Genomic DNA, 16,782 nt, shown 5'->3' with positions numbered 1-16,782 from the left:
AAACAGTGCTCGGCCATCCCAGCATTCAATGGTGGACTAGGCAGGGATTTCTGTCCTTGCCCCAAGGCAGGGGTGGTACCCTCAAGGGCTGGGCTCCAGGGCAGACCAGCTTTGCCTACATTCTCCTGGGAGACTGACTGGCCTGTGTCTCTGGGCAAGAAACTGCACTCAACCATGGTGCAGTTCCCTTGCTCTGTGGGGCAGTGGATCACATAGGCTGCAGGACCCAGCAGACTGTAGAATGCAGTTCTCATCTCATGCCAACTCCCTTCCACTGCTTGGCAGAGGCTGATGATAGGGGCTTCCCTAACCACTGCCCTCAGAGAAGGCTGAGAGGAACTGACCCGCCTCCCGCCTGTGGCTGTGGCTTCCTTCCTTGTCAGTCACGTGGGACGTGGCTCCTGCCCCTGGAGCCTCAGGTCACACAGCTCACTGTGCCTGACCTGCTAGGAGCCGGGAGCAGAGCGCCAGCATGAGTTCGGGGGTCAGCATGCTGACAGCCTTCCTTTTCCTCCTGGGTAAGTGGGGAGCATAAAAGGGAACAGATATTATTCTTCTCTGGCTGGGGGGCAGGTGGTGAGTGAACAGGAAACTGGGACCTTCAGCCCATCAGGACTCCATCCCTATCACAGGGCTGTGTCCCTCTGGACAGAGGGGTTTTCTGACTGACCCGGCAGGGAGCAGTCCCCTGTGTTATTTCATTTCAGTTGTAACTTACAAATGTTCCTGGGATGAGGGAGAAGGAAAGGTCATGTGGCAGAAGGAGCTTCAGACTTGGGATCTAGAAAAATCAGTTTCAACTGTGAGTCCACTGTTGACCAACTAGAAGAGACTTCCGAGACTCTGCTACTATTAGTCTCTGAACTAATGAAATGGGAAATAATAATGTTTACTTTTCAGGATTGTCAGACAATTATGTTAAATTTAAATGAGTCCAGTCAAGATAATTTCATAGAAAGAGAAAACATAAAGAGGGGGGCGCTGCTGTAGGTTGGCGGGGGAATCGTGTTATGGTTGTACGTCTGGGCCTTTTGGAAACTGAGGCAGTACAAAGGCCACCCTTCAAACCCTTATTTTTGAGATTAAGTCAGAAATATTTCAGACATGTAGCTTAGAGTAACAGGCAATGAACTTATTAGAAGAGATGGGAAAGGGGAAAAGGGGATACTCTCAAGGGAGACAGTGAGTGGGACAGTGTGCTCTTCTGCACACCAGTTTCATTGGAAATCCCAGAGAAGTCTCCTGAGAATTCCACTCAGGTTCACCTCTTGGCTTTTGACTGGCAGCAGGATGACATCACACTTTCAAGTCTCCACTGCAGCAACTCTAGGTCACTTTGGCCCAGGTTCTGCTGACCAGTTTTAGCTGGATTCTTAATCCTAAATTCTTACATATTTTATGACTAGGAAGAATTATCTTTATCTCCCTGAATTTTGGGATCTGGTCTGTGAAAAGGGTCACAAAAGTCTCCGCCTATAGGGTAACTTGTGATTTTCTTATCAACATTATTTTGGATCTGCATTTCTTCTGCAGATAATAGGTAGTTTGTTGAGGAATGTGACATATCCTGTCCACTTAAGCTAGGTAGGGCTGCTGTTAAGTTGTTTCTTAGAAAAGAAGGCATGTGGGGTTCAGCACAGCGGGTCCATTTTGTAGAATTATCCCCTTAACCTCATGTTCCCACCACTAGCATCTGTCTATTCCCTATCATTATTAGGCAGTAGAGTGGACCTGTTATTCAGAACTATCTTTGTCTTTAAAAATCACCTGCAATGCAGTGCATTGAAAGAAGGAAGAAGGGGGAGAGGCAGAGGCTAACAGAAAAGTAGGGTGAGATAGAAAGTGAGAGAGATAAAATCAAAGAAGTAGACAGAAAGGAAGAAACACAGAGATGTGGAGACAGAATTTCAGTGAGATGGTTCAAAACATTTATAGATGGAGATAAACAGAGACACAGAGATACACGCTACTTTGCAAAGTCCCCTTTGAGATCAACAATTATTTCTTTAAAAGGCAGCAGACATACACAAAGATCAACTTTCCCAGAACTTGGATTGAACAACATTCAAAGGCAAGCAAGCTGTCTCCAGATATAAACTTCCATCTACTGGCAGTATCATGCCTCCTGGACATGGAAAAAATTATTCCCAGGGCAGGGGACTCCATCTGAAGCCTGCACTAAGCAGGGATAACATAGACATTGGCTTCTGGGAGTCAGAATGTCAGACAGACATCAGGTCCCTGACAGTGGCAATGGCAGGATGACAGGAACCAGAAAGCAGAAATTAAAGGTGTGCAGAGTAGCAAACCCAGAGCATGACCTGCTCCGGTGAAGTGACAGAAGGTACCAGAAGTTTTAAGTGCTCTTTGACTTAGGTAGATACACAAACCAGTCTGTCGTGCGGGGAGAAAGGGAATTTGAATTTAAGAGACTCAAAACTGCAAATTTTATAAACAGGCAATTCCTTGAAGAACTACAGGTAATAAACTTTTACAGTGCTCAAATTAAAAAAAATAATAGCACAACATCTAAGATTTTCTAGTGTTTCTGATGTGCCTAGTACTCTGCTAAATTTACATTTTATCATCTGGTCCCCATGACACCTCTCTGTAAAGGTACCACTGTTACTCGTGTTTCAGGGATGGGGTTTGAATTTCTTGTCCAAGGCATCTCTGCTTGCTGGTCCTTCATAGTAGAGATAGATAGTGGTCAGGAGTACAGGCTTGTTCTGAACTTCCCGAGTCTCAAGACTTGCTCTGCTTGCTATATGACAGGCTTCAGAGAAATCAGACAAGTTTTTCATCCTCTCTCTGCTCAGTTTTCTCATCTGCAAATTGGGCATAATGATCCTACCTATTCTCTTGTACGGCTGTTGAGAGAATTAAATTCGTTACCACATTCAAAGCACTCAGCACAGTGCCTTGCATGTGGTGACACTACTGGATATTAGGGGACTAATTTGAGCTGGTCTTTACGGAAGACATTTTGACCATATGTTTCAAAAAGGAAGCTGATCACAACCTTTTACCTAGGGATTCCATTTGAAGAATTTTTTTTTTGTAATGAAATAGCATAAAAGTTCCCAAAATATTCTATTGGGTGTTATTTAGAACTTGCTGAAGCCATAGTGAAAACCAAAAATGACTAGCTATCGGTAGGAATCTGGCTAAATCAGATCTGGATAATCAGAATCTGGCTAAATGTTGCAGTGTCCAATATGATTAGATGAAAGACATGACTTTCTATAGACATGAACAGTGAAGAGCGACAAAGTGGTAATTACAGAGCTAGAGTTATGAGGGTGTAGTTACGTTTTACAGGTTTGCTTACCTAGAGAAAATACAGCAGTTGGTTTACCAGTAGTCTTTACTCTCTTCAGGAAGTAAGATTAAGGGGCATATTTTAATTTCCCTGTGTTGAAATTTTTCATAATGATCTATGTATTCCAAATTTCCAATAAATAAATTTATATTGACAAAGAGAAAAAAATAAAAGTCTGTTGAAATCAAGTTAAGAAAAATTTGGGTTTTACCTTAATCTTACTAGATACTTAGTGGAGTATCTAGTAAGAACTGCAAAGTCACCCAAGTAGATGTGAACTTACCTGGGAGGCTTGAGGGTACATGGGGGCAATCTCTACCCAGTTACCCTGAGATACCAAGGTTACAGGTGTAAGCTGGACTTGAGGACTCAGGCACACTATTTTTTCCTCACAGGGTAGCTAGAGTTTTTGAAACAATTTTTTAAATATTCCAAAACATTTTTTTAAAAAAATACAGAGCTTAATGTAGCAAACATTTATAGATCCAACACCCTGAATTAATAAATATTAAAATTTTGTGGGTTTTAAAAGACATATATATTTAAAGGTAAGTAGCTAAATCAACCATGGAAGAAACAGAACATTAGAAATGGAATCACGGTCCTCTGATAATGTTCTTTCCTTTTTTGTGTGTTTACCTTTTCTATCTTGTCTAAAAAACATTTTAAAACGTATTTTTTTTACCTTAAAATGATTGCTTTCTTTATGATTAGGTCTTTCATTTATTTGAAATGTATTTTTGTAAATGGCTTAAAGATCTAAGATTGATTTTTGTACATGAAACGAGAATTGTCCTAATATCATTTGTTTAATAATCTGTCCTTTCTCTCCTGCTTTGGGATGTTTCCTCTATTCTATCCAATTAACAGAAGTTTGAACTGTTAGTGGGCTTTGTATTCTGTGACACTTTTTATACCTGTTTAAATTTGAATAAGGTCATGTCATTTTATTTATGATAGTTTATTAATCTTGCTAACTTCTAGGAAAGTTTACCTCCTGTGGGTTTTTTTTAAAAATAGGTTTGGGGATTGAATCCATGGTGCTTTACTACTGAGCAACATCCCAGCCTTTTGTATTTTTTGTTTTGAGATAGGGTCTCGCTAGGTTGACAAGAATGGCCTCCCACTTGCGATGCTCCTGTCTCAGGCTGCTCAGTTGCTGGGATTACAGGTGTGCACCATCATGTGCAGTCAATCTGTCATTGTTAGAATCACCTCTGCTCTGAATTTACCTTACTCTTCATGGTGGAGCTCTTTCCTCTAAAACATGGTAAAATCCTACTTCCTGAGAGATGACCCCAGTTGACCCCAGCTCTGTTTCTCCTCCCAGAACTTCTATGTGGGACTCACTCATTTATCATGAACAAAAAGAGGATGTTCTTATTATAATCATGACCATTTTGACAGATGAGGAAACTGAGGTATGAAGAGCTTGGCTTCAAACGGAGGTATTTTGATGCCCAAAGCTACATTTTTAATTGAAACATCAAACTGCCTCTCTGTTGAGAATGGAAAGAGGTGCCATTATGAAAAACCTACATGACTTTTTAAACTGTTTCTTTTCCCCAAATTTTAATTTCAACCATAAGAAAAGCTGCAAGAATAAGAGATGCACAAAGATACTCGTATGATTTGTCTATTGTAAATAATTTACCTTATTTGCTTTATCCTGTGTTTCTCTTTATCTGTGTGTATTTCTTAAGAGTGTGGCAACCTGGAGGGAACTGGAGGACCTCGTGTTAAGTGAAATAAGCTGGGTGAAAAAAGACAAATACTGCAGGTTTTCACTCATTTTGGGGAGCTAAAAAATAATCAATCTTATAGAAGAAGAGAGTAGAAAAGTGGCCGATGGGAACTGAGAAGAGTGAGGGGGGATGGAGAGGATGGAGAGAAGTTAGACAACAGTTCCTAGAATACATTCGTGAGAGGAATGAATTCTGGTGTTCTATAGCACAGTAGGGTAACTGCAGTCTACAATAATTTATGACCTATTTTATAATTACTAGAAGAGTCCCCAAGTTTCCCAACACATGGAAACAATAAGTGTTTGAGGAGACGGAATTGCTAACTATCCTGATTTGATTATTATACATTTATATATGTATCAAATTATTATACATATGCCATAAAGATGCACAAATATTATGTGCAAATTAGAAAAATATAGAGAAATTCTCTTATATAACCATAGTGCAGCTACCCACTTTAGGAAATTAACATTGACAAGACACTTTTGTACTGATCAAATTTCAATATTTTCAATGGTAGTTTCTATGCCTCCAGGACAGACACAGGGGCTGTGTTACACAGGGGACTGTGTTGCTTTAGCTTTCTGTAGCCTGGAACATCTCTTTAGCCTGTTTGTGTCTTTCATGACAGTGTTCTGAAACACATAGTTTCCTGTCAACCTCTTCTCCTCCAGAGAACTGTCTTCATTGGGGGTTTGCCTGATATTCTCTAATGATTAAATCCAGTTTATACATTCCTACCAGAAGATTTCATAGCTCATGTAGAGGATTCTTTAGCTCATTCTGTCATTCTCAGGGTTCATGTCTGGAGGAAAAGGGTGTGTGACAAAGACTGATGTCCTCTGGACATAATAATATGTTTCAGGTTATGGTTGTTCCCGTTCTAAATAAATGGTTTGTTACCAACCCATTAGTATTTTTCAGTTTTGCCAAAATATGGACCTAAGAATAGATATTGAAAATATCTAGTGAAATTTCTAGGCATTTTATTAGAGGTCTATAGCTCCCTTCTAAAAAAGCTGCCATATAAAATATTCCTTTGGACTCTAATTCCAACCGGAATGTCAGCCATCTGTCTTTGTTTCAATGTTGTTGGAAAGCATCCATTTAAATGTATGTATTATTATAATCATGATAATAAAAGAAGTACAATATCACTTTAATTATGTTCCAGGGCCTAAAACATTCTTCATGGAAGGAGCCAGAGTTATTGAAGTGAGCAGAGGTTTTTTTCTTCTGCCTTAATTTATAATGAAAAGATGGCAGAGGCCGGGGTAAAGAGAATTAAATTCGTTTTTATCTTACAAGTCAAAGTCATCACTTTATTCCTTGGCTCTTAGTCCCTGAGATCTTTGTAAAAATCTTTCCTGACAGCTTTTCCCCTGTTCCAATTTCCTGCCAAGACGATGGTTTAGAATTGTGTGGTGCGAGGATGTTAGTGAAAAAGAATTCTTGGTGCATTCGTTTTCCTTTGCTGCATAATAAATCATCACAAATATAACAAAAGAAAGAGAATACACTGGAGTCTCTTAGCAAGTCAGCAGAAGGTAAGGGAAGAGGCTGGGACCTCAGGTAAGCAGAGGAAATTTCTCAACAGAGCAAGAATTCTCTGACAGCAGATACCCTCACCTTGTTCCTGATCTTAGTGGAAAAGTACTTTCTTTCTCACATTAAATTAGGTGGGGGGGAGGGTAAATGATCTTCATCAATGTGAAGAAGTTTCCCTCTATTTTTTTTGGAGAGTTTTTTTTTTTTTTATCATGAATGTAGAATCTTGTCAAATGTGTTTCCTGTGTTGTCTGATGATGTGACTTTCCTTCTTTCACCTGTCTGTGTGGTAGATGATGGAGATTGATTTTCAAACATCCAACCAGCTTGGTATCCTGGAAAACTCCAGTTAGTCATGATGTTTAATTCTTTCAATATATTGCTGAATTCTCAAACTCCTGGACTCAAGTCATCTTTTCACCTCAGCCTCCCAAGTGCTGGGACTACAGGCACATACCACTGTGTACAGCTTCCTATATTGCTGAATTCTGCTTGCGGATATTTTTGTTTTTGTATCTATCTTCATGAGGTAGACTGTCTAGTGTTTTTCTTTTTTGTATTGTCTTTGTATGGATTGAATAGCAGGGTAATGCTAGTTTCAAAACTGAATTAGGAAGTGTTTCCCTCTGTTCTCCTTTCTGGATAGAATTGTGTAGAATTGTTCATCATTCTTTAAGCTCTCTCTAGAATTCTCCCATGAAATGGTCGGGGCCTACAAACTGGTTTTTGGGGAATTATTAAATTATGAATTCATTTCCTTTATAATTATAGGGCTACCTAAAGTATCTGTTTCATATTGGGTCACTCTTGGTAATTAGTACTTTCTGAAAAATTGGTCCATTTTTCTAAGTTATTGAGGTTTTGTGAATAGAGTTTGTCGACAGCATTCCTCCATGGTTGATGGTCATGGTCATGGTCATCATCGTTGCCATTTTGCTGTCCGCAGGATCTGGAACATCAGTCCCATTTCATTCCTGATATTGATAACTGATATCTTCTTTTTTTTTTTTTTGTCAGTCTTATCAGAAGTTTTTCAATTTGATTATCTTTTTGGACAAACTAATTGTTTCACTGGTTTTCTCTGCTGGATTTTTATTGATTTTGCTCTTTCTTTATTATTTGCTTTCTGCTGCTTGTTCTGGGTTTGTATTGCTCTTCTTTCCTTAATTTCTTAAAGTGGCATCTTAGTTGGGTGATTTAAGTCTTTTCAGATGAGACCATTTAGTGCCATAAATTTCCCTCTCAAGACTGCTTTAGTGATGTTCCACAAAAATTGATGTGATTTATTTTCATTTGCTTAATAAATAAAAGGGTCCTCAGGATTTCCTCAGGACTTCCCCTTTGACCATGGATTATTTAGAGTTATTATTAGCTTTCAAGTTTGCCGTCGTCTTTCTTTCATTGATTTCAAGTTGATTCCATTGTGATCAAAGAATTCAATCTGTATGATTTCAGTTCCTTTAAATTTGTTGAGGCTTGGCCCAGTGCACATGTTTTCTTGATCTTGTGTGTGTGTGTGTGTGTGTGTGTGTGTGTGTGTGTGTGTGTGTGTGGTTAACTGTATATTGCTTTTCTAGTGGTCACTCTAGGTTTTACAGTATGTACACATAACACCACAGTCTACTGCTGTCATTTTGACGGTTCAGTGAAATTTAAAAACTGTGCCACTTTGTTCCTTTGCCTTCTCTCATTTATAGTTGTCTTAAATATTTCCTTTACCTTTGAGAACTGTGTTAGATAGCATTATCATTTTTTAAGCTTCAAGCATGAAGCGTGATTTAACATTAAAAGGAGAATGAAAGTCTATTTTATTTCCTCATATTTTTACTCTTTCCTGTGTTTTTTTCTCACTTCCAGAATTGTATCTTTTCATTTCTGTTTGGAGAACTTCCTTTAGCCATCCTTGCAGGTTGGGTTTGCTGATGCCGACTTTCTGAGTGTTCTTTATCTGAGGAGGTCTTGCTCTCTTCTTCTTTCCTGCAGGACATTTTCACTGGATATGGGATTTGGAAGGTCATCCTTTTTTTCTTTGCTTCCTTTTGGTCTCTGTGTTTTCTAGTGAGAAATTCATTTTTAAACCAAGTTCTCCTTCTATATGTAAGGTAGTTTTTAAAACTGTTTTCAAGAATTTTATTTTGTTTGTCATTTTAATAAGTTTGACTGTGAAATATCTTGGTGTGGTTTTATTTGAGTTTATCCTGTTAGAGTTTGGTCAGCTTCTAAAATTTCTATGTGTCTTTTGCCAAGTTTTCTTCAAATCCTTTCCATTCCACTCTCTTTCTTCTGTCTTAGGATTCTAATGGCAGAATGTTACGTTGTTATAATCCCAAAGTTCTCGAAGCTCTGTGTATTTTAAAATTCTATTTTCTCTTAGTTGCTCCGGTTGGAGATACACATATATAGTCTTCAAGTTCCCAGATTCTTTCTTTTGTCCTCTTTATTCTGCTATAGCATCCGTTGATTGAGTTTTTATTTCAGTTATTATATTTCAGTTCTAAGATTTCATTCAGTTCTCTATATCTTCTAATCTTTTTTTTTTTTTGATTAGGCTTTCTATTTCTTTGCTGAGACTTTCTGTTTTCCTATTTCAAGCATTTTCATAATTGCTCTTGGAAACATTTTTATAATAGCTACTGTACATCTTTGTCAGATAACTTTGATATCTGGGTCACTTTGTCATTGGTATCTTCTGATTATCTTTTTTCTTTCAAATAGATAGTTTCCTTATTCTTTCTTTAACAATTAGTTTTCATTTTGGGTATTATGTTATGAAACTAAATCTTATTTAGATTTTCTGTTGTAACAGCCATCCTCAGACATCATTTTAGTTGAAGAAAAGGAATATTTTCTCATTGCTGTTGGATGGTTAGAAGTATAGACTCCTCTCCGGGCCTTTGTTGGGACCTGATGGCAGTGGGGCTCCTTATTAGTGCTGGGTCAGGTGGGAGTCCAGGCTCCTCCCTAGGCCTTGCTGGGAGGCACAGGGGTGGCCCACTACTCCTTACCATATGTTCTTCACTGACAGAGGGGTGGGGCCACCCCCTGACTGCTGGGAAGTGGTGGGTGTCCTGAGTCTCCACTAGTAGTCTTCTTCTACAAGGAGAGTGAGTCATAGCCAGGTGGGGACAGGAGTCCAGGTTCTCTATGTGGTCTCCACTGACCACACCTGGGGGTAGGAACTTTTTCTGTCTCTTAGGGACAAAAGTCCCTGACTCTATGGGTGCACTCTGTGGGGCAGCTGTGGCTCCTCGTTGCATCTAGTGAGGATGGAAATCTAGGTCACTCCTTGGCTTTATCACTGAAGGTGGAGTTGGGGGTGGGGCTGTGGTGTCTTCTCTGCTGTCTGATCAGAGTGTTTTGGCCTTCTAGGCCAGCCCTCTCCTGGTCCTCTGGTTAGTGAGGACTGGCCTTTTTTTTTTTTTTTTTTTGAGGGGGGTGTGTGTGTCTCTATCTATGACCCTTTGCATATCTGGGTTGGCAGCTTTTTCCTGTACCCCGTCTGGGATATATACAAAAAACAAATTCAAATAAATTCGCGTTCTTGTTATTTCTGGGATCCCAAGGTCCCTAGCCAGTCTGCTTTCTTCTACCTTTTAGGTTCCACTTATATTTGTTTATAAATAGAGTATGGAGGAGTTTTTAGCTATATTTAGTGAGAGGAATAGGGGAGAGTAAGCCTATTTCATCTTCCCAGAAATGGAAGTCTGAAATGAGTTTCTAAGCCCTTGGAGGGTGGATGATTTGGAGTAATGCTCTTTGGGGAGGGGGCCTAAACAATTACACATCCCTTAGATACACATTTCTGATCCTAGAGGCTCCTCAAGGGGAGGAAACATTCCATGAGGTAAGGGAGTGAGGAGCCACACAGGCAGAGTGGCTGCTAGGAAAGCCCCGGGTTCTCAGCCCCCTAAGAGAGTGACACCTGAGCCTAAATGGCTGAGCCCAAAAGGCTGAGCCAGACTGCCTGATACACCATCAACAGATTTTTCCACTAGCTCCCAAATTAAACCATCTGTTTTTTTTTTTTTTCTTTAAAGTCACTGTAAGCATCTGTGTCACACCCAGACCCTCATTTATCCACCAGCACTGCCGGAACCATTCCTTTTATTAAATTTGATTCCATTAAGTAACCGGCTAATGGTTCTCAGTAAGACAAACTGGGCTTGCTCTCTCCTGCTTGTCTGCACAAAACAGATGAGCAGCTAGGGAATTCCTGCCTGGACCCCAGCTGCACCCACCTCACAGACCTGGTCAAACCCTTGTGAACTTCCATACTATCAAGAAGTTGCTGTCCAGGGGAAGAGGTAAAGGGCTTGGAACGGGGCCCACAGGCTATCCCAGAAGACTGGGACACTTACACATCCAGAGCTTTCTCTTTGAGAAAGTAAACACTGGTTTGCACCAGACTTGACTGGGACATAAAAATAGTGAGGAGCTGACAGTTTGTGGGAAGGACAGTAGCAATGCAGTGTGTTAACTGCTGAGATGAGGGAGGCTCACAGGAAATGGAGGAAAAGCAACTGATCCAAACTGATGTGTCCAGGAGGGCTTCCTGGAGGATGAATCCTATTGAGTGTGAACTGTTTACGCTCCTCCTAGCTGAAATCCTCTAGTAGCTTTTCTCTGTTGTTAGCAATAACCAAAGTGTTTGCTGTGTCCACAGGGTTCACAGCCCCAGCCCAGGCTCTGCCACGCAGAACACCCATCCTGCTCCCATTCAACCTCAAGGCCTCCTCACATACCTGCTTCCTCTGTACGGAATCCATGCTGCTCTCTCCAGAGCCATGGAGATGCTTCTGTTTCCTGTTGTACTGTCCCCTGGGTTAGGGCAGGGATCTGGTCTTACTGGGCTGCTGCTCCAGCACCTGTCCAGTAACTGGCACTTGTTTGTGAGCTAATTAGTCCATGAAGTGCGATGTCAGCTTCAGAAAGCTGATCTGTAGGAACTGTGTGCAGGAATGAATCTGATTGGAATTCACTCCTGAGACATAAAGTTGAGAGGACAGCCCCTGCTGAGGCTGGGGACATGTGAGGGATGAGGTTCAGAGGTGAGCAAGGGCCAGTGGAGCAGGAGGCCATGTGTTGGGGCAGGGGAAACCCCAGGCTAGTGGTGGCTCTGGGGACCAGAGAGGGAGAGAGGAAATGCTTTTATTGAAGTCACCAGTAGACCAGACACTCAGGTAGCCGTGCTTCCTTCCTCCCTGCACTTGGAGGTCTTCTGTGGTGGGGCAAACTTGACATGACTCAGAGGTTGGGGGAAATCCAGTGGTTGCATTGAACTCCATAGGGAGTCCAACTGGGGCAGGTCTCATCTCCAGTTCTGGAGGTCACGGGAGTTCCAGGTGACAGGGTCCAAGCCTGGTTTCTTCCTACTCCACCTATAAGACCCTGGCACAAGTTGAAGCATTTGGCCGAGCTGAACCTCCCACTCCGGAAGAAGACCCCCAGGGGAGTAGACAGAAGGGCCCTGAGTAGGGCATTCTGGGCTGGGATGTTTAAGGGACTTGATTTATAGCTTAGATATCTTGTTGTGTGGCATGCCCTGGGCTCTGCAAATGTCAAGAGTGTCCTTTAAAAGGACACTAAAGTGGAGGTGCCCAGTGCATAGCAGGACTTACTGAAGCGGCTCTCCTGGTAAATGGAGGCAGATGTCTCTGCTTGGCCTTCCTGGCTTTGCCAAGGGGTTCCAATATTGCCAAGGAGTTCTGCATGCTGCTGTTCTCTCTGCAGTGTCATGGCTCCTTCCTGTGCACCAGGCCAGCTGTCATCCCACAGCCCCACTCCCTGGGCACACACTCCCCTCAACCAGGTCCCTCAGGACTCAGAGCAAAGCTTCCCAGAGGCTGAAGAGCACGGTATGAATATTGCATGAATAATAATAACCCCACCACTTAGCGGTTATACAACGCTTTCCTCTTCCACAATACTTTACCATCATTAATTAGTTATTCCGCATTGCTTCCAGCCTCCCTTGCTCTCTCTGCAAAGGCAGACCCTGAAATTCACTCTTGAAAATAGGCCTGCGCGGATCTGAAACCCCAGCAACTTGCTAGCATTATGCTGGCTTTAGAAGTGTTCAGCTTAGCCACCTCTCAGAACGGTGGAGACCTGTGCTCTTGTTGGAAGGGCCACTCCTTCCTGATCTGATCACTAACTCCAGAGCCACCTCCTGAAGCACTCTGTTCCCCTCTTCTCCCATGATCCCCAGAAAAGCAGAGGACGCTGTCTCAAGTGACTGGCGAGCTTGCTAATGGAAGGATGGCTAACACCCGTGCCTCACTTTGGACACACACACACACCTCCAGGGAGTCCACCCAGCCACACTCTGTGGGGGTCACTGAGTTTGGATCCATATCATGTCTGGCCCAAGGCCATTGGCTAAGCAATAGCTGGCAGAATGGGGACTCTGGTTTCCAATAGAGTTCCCTGGAATATATCTCATGATTTCAGTGTCCCTCTCTCTCCCCTCCCCTGGCTGTAAGGAGGTTTTCAAGTCCTCATGGAGCAAACCCATTCCACAGTGAGAATGGAAACGGGGAGTGTTCTGGCTGTAGGTCCTCTGCTCTAGCCTTCCCTGAACACCGCTTCCCAGTCCCCTTTCTCCAGAACTTCTTGAGATTTCCGCAGCTCCCTTGCCAAGTGTGGCAAGTGTCCCCATGCTAACTTGTCACCACCTCCTGGTCAGAATGGACCTGGGGGGTTCCTAGGAGACTCCCTTTTGCAAGAGCTCTGGCCCCTGAAGTACCCCTAGTTCTACCTTGGACCCAAGCTGGCTCCGGCCTCCCGCCTCTCCATTAGCCTGAAGAGGTATTGATCAGTTTGGCTTCTGTGAGCTGAGTGTTTTAATCCCAGTGTGTGAATCTTTAAGAATTAATTAGCAAAGATTGCTCAGGAAAAACAAAGTGGGCACAAGTTTTGATACTGTCTGGTCACCCACCATTATTGTTCTCCTCTTAATTACGGTGCTATTTCTGGAAGCCGGCACTCACTCATGCTTCACGGCCCCCGTCGGCCTCTCTATCTTCCCAGTGGCCTTCTGTGGCCTCCTGCTTCCTGTTTCTGCCGAGGGCTGCCATGTCCTGGCTGATTGCACCAGCACTGATGCTGGAAAGCCCCAGCAGCCTCAGCTTACCCATGCCCGGGGCAGTGTGGCTCAAGGGCAAGAACATAGAGGCTTTGAAGTAGGCATAACATGAGGGAGGCCAAATGCTCTAGCCCCATGGTGCGGCCAGCTTGGGTGCGGGCCCTGGAGGCTGGCCATGGGTCTCTCTCCTCTGCTTGTTCAAGGACCCTCATTTGCCCACAAAGCTGGCTGCATCTTGTCAGTATGCTGGCTGCCTCCGCCCTGCTGAGCCCCCTCCTTGAGTTCGCAAGGCCTCGGCACCCTCTCAAGCCTTGTGTTTTTTATTCCGGTCCTCTTCCTTTGCTAGACACCTAACCCTATCCCATCACCCACCCTTTCCACTGCCTTATCTTCATTAGCTCCTACTGGTCCATTTGGCTATAATTTAAACAATAATACTCCTGGGAACTTCTCTGACACCATGGAGTGTCCCCCTTGGCCGTGCTAGCAAGGACACCCTTGGTGTGGTATTAATCACTCACTCCTGTCTTCCCAGGGGTTGCGCGTCTTCAGCTAGGTTTGTGAAGCAGGCGGTTGCTCTGACTGCTTGTGTGTGGAGACCAGGGGTCATTCACAGGCCCCCATGAGACCCTGCAGCCCTCTCTGCGTGGCCCTCTCTCCTGTGTTTTCCTTTGGCTCCAACCCACAGAGCTCTCTGCCTGGCAGGTTTGGTTCCTGCCCCAAGTCTAGGTCCTTTCAGAGAAAGGATGGGGCACCCAGAGCCATGGGGTGGGGGTGGGGGGTGTAAACGTCCTGTTTACTTGAAGTTTGGCTGCTGGAGTCAAGCTCTGATGAGACAGGAAGAAGGTGACCCAGGAGGAGCAAGTTCAGGTTGTTTCTGGGTTTAGGACAGGGCGTCTGAAGTTTCTGCAAGTCATGGTGGTATCAAATAAGGCTCTAGACCCTGGAAGCCACACAGGCGGTGGGAGTGGGAGAGCCACAGAACCAGCCTGCTCACCTGTCCCCTGGCATTTTTCTGGGGAGAGGGCTGAAGTGACACAGAATCCAGTGTAGGTGTGCTTCACTGCCAGACAGACTCATGGAGAGCTGGAAAGACCAGCAGCTGGCCCTATTTTTCTAAGCAGTGCACGTGTTGCTGAGCTCTGAGGGAGGGAAAGGGCTGCCAGAACCACACCACCCAAACCAGCTGTATTAGAAAGTTGTGCTTCGTGTTCTGCTCTGACCTCCAAGGTCAGCTGACCTTGCAGGGAGAGAGACACAGGACAAATGACGGAGAGGAAAGAACTATTCCAGTGGGGCCCTTTTTATACGATAGGGTGTTGAGAGATAAGTGAGGCCCAGTGGCATGAAGCCTAGCTGAACTGTCCCCTTTGACTCTGCAAGTTGAAGTCCCTTTCTGAATCTTTCTCATCTGCTCTGAGTGCCAGCTGTGTGTCACCAGATCCTGGACCCTGCAGACTCATAGCTTGCTGGGGAAGATAGAGGTGTTCACAGGGACTCTTGAGGTCTCAGAGTCACACAGGCATGCTAGGTCTTGATCTGTTTCTCTGTGGTTGAACTTGGCTTGGATCCGGAGGCCCCATATTGCTCAGTGCTAGATACTTGATCTTATCACTTAAAACCACTTCTGGTTTAATGTTCAGTAGCTTTGAGGTAACTGCTCGTCGGTTTAGAATTCTTCCTTTCACCTTTTTCCCATTTACCAAGGAAAAGAATCCGGTTCCAAAGGGTCCCCTGTGACATCCTGATCCTGGGGAGAAACAGTTCACCCTGAGTTGTTGGTGTCCTCCATGCCTCAGAGCAACCTCAGGCCAGCAAACAGTGTAGAGAGGCATGACAAGGTGTCAGGGGTGATCCTGTACTAACAAAGGCCAATGGAGGATTTTTAGAGAAGGTGGCTTTTGTGCAAAATATTGAAGGTTAATGAGAACTTTCCACAGGGACAAGGAGAAGAAGGTATTGCGTTGATGAGGACAGCATGTACAAAGGCCCAGAGGCACATAGGGTTGTGTTGCTTTGTTTATACAAACTCATCACGTATATTTGAGGCTGCCCCCTGTGGCTCCTCGCTTGTGGTCAGCATTCTCCACTCCTTTCCCTGCCCCACCAGCCTGATTTTTAATGATGCTGCATCAGGGCTGTCACTTCATTCATTAGGATTCTTCAGATTGCAGATGACAGCTACTTAGCTCAGATAAAATTAAGAAAAAGAAGGCATTTCCTTACTGAGGCAACTGAAAAGTTCAGAAAGAGGTCGTTCAGGCACAGCTAGATTCAGGAGTTTAAAAATTGTCATTTGGACTTTGTCTCTGCTTTGCCCTCTGCAGCCTCAGGCTTCCTTTAGCCTCATAATAATCGATTCCAGAAAATACTACTGGGTTTCAATATTTTCTCCCTAAATTCCAGAGTTCAATCTTCCTGGCCTGAATTGGGCCACTTGCCCCAGCCCTTGACCAATCCCTGTTGACAGGAGTAAGAAATATGCTAATTGACCATGTGACATGGGTCACATGTCCATCTAGGAGCCTTTCCCATGAGAACCACATGGAGGTCATTCCCTAGAGAAAAACCAAGGTGCCACTAGCAGGTAAAGAATCAGGGGTGGTGGGACCACCCCAAACCCTGTCCAGACTCCCTCCACTGGTGGAGGTCAAGGTTTGCAGGAAGGTGCTGAGCATCGACTGTGACGCACTGGATCTTTCTTGAGTGTGACTCCTGTTTCCTTCACTACACTTGCGCTCCTTCATGGCGGGTGTGGGTCTGTGATTGCTCGTGGGTCTCCCCTCAGCACCCTCTAGCTCCCTTGTTTATTTGTGTAGACTCTGTGAAGAGAGAACGGATGTCTGGTCTAGACATTTGAAACCCCTTCCTCTAGCTGAGAAGGTTGGAATTCATGGGATCTAAAGTTAGGAGCCATTCTGCAACATTGAAGTTCCAAGATGAATACAGGCAGGCAACAATTGACAAACACGCAGGGCGGCCTCTTTCTATTTTTAGTTCAGATACTTATAGAATGACATCTGAGTGCTCAAACGCCCACTGGCCTACAACTGGGAGTCACACAGCCTGATTCTGCCCAA

General features: G+C 43.7%; 1 protein-coding gene across 2 annotated transcripts in view; it reads left to right on the top strand.

The window, feature by feature from the left end:
* Positions 1 to 444: 444 nt before the first annotated feature.
* Tmem273 (transmembrane protein 273) overlaps positions 445 to 16,782 on the top strand; it is a 31,311-nt gene continuing 14,973 nt past the window's right edge. For both annotated transcript variants that reach the window (XM_076834569.1, XM_076834568.1), the window contains exon 1: positions 445 to 518. In XM_076834569.1, the coding sequence (XP_076690684.1) occupies positions 473 to 518 (46 nt within the window). In that variant the 5' untranslated portion in view covers positions 445 to 472. The remainder of the gene's footprint in view (positions 519 to 16,782) is intronic.

The sequence above is a fragment of the Callospermophilus lateralis genome, chromosome 15 (genome assembly GCF_048772815.1).
Source record: "Callospermophilus lateralis isolate mCalLat2 chromosome 15, mCalLat2.hap1, whole genome shotgun sequence".
NCBI lineage: Eukaryota > Metazoa > Chordata > Mammalia > Rodentia > Sciuridae > Callospermophilus > Callospermophilus lateralis.
The sequence above is the reverse complement of the archived record's forward strand: the minus strand, read 5'-3'. Positions and strand labels throughout refer to the sequence as shown.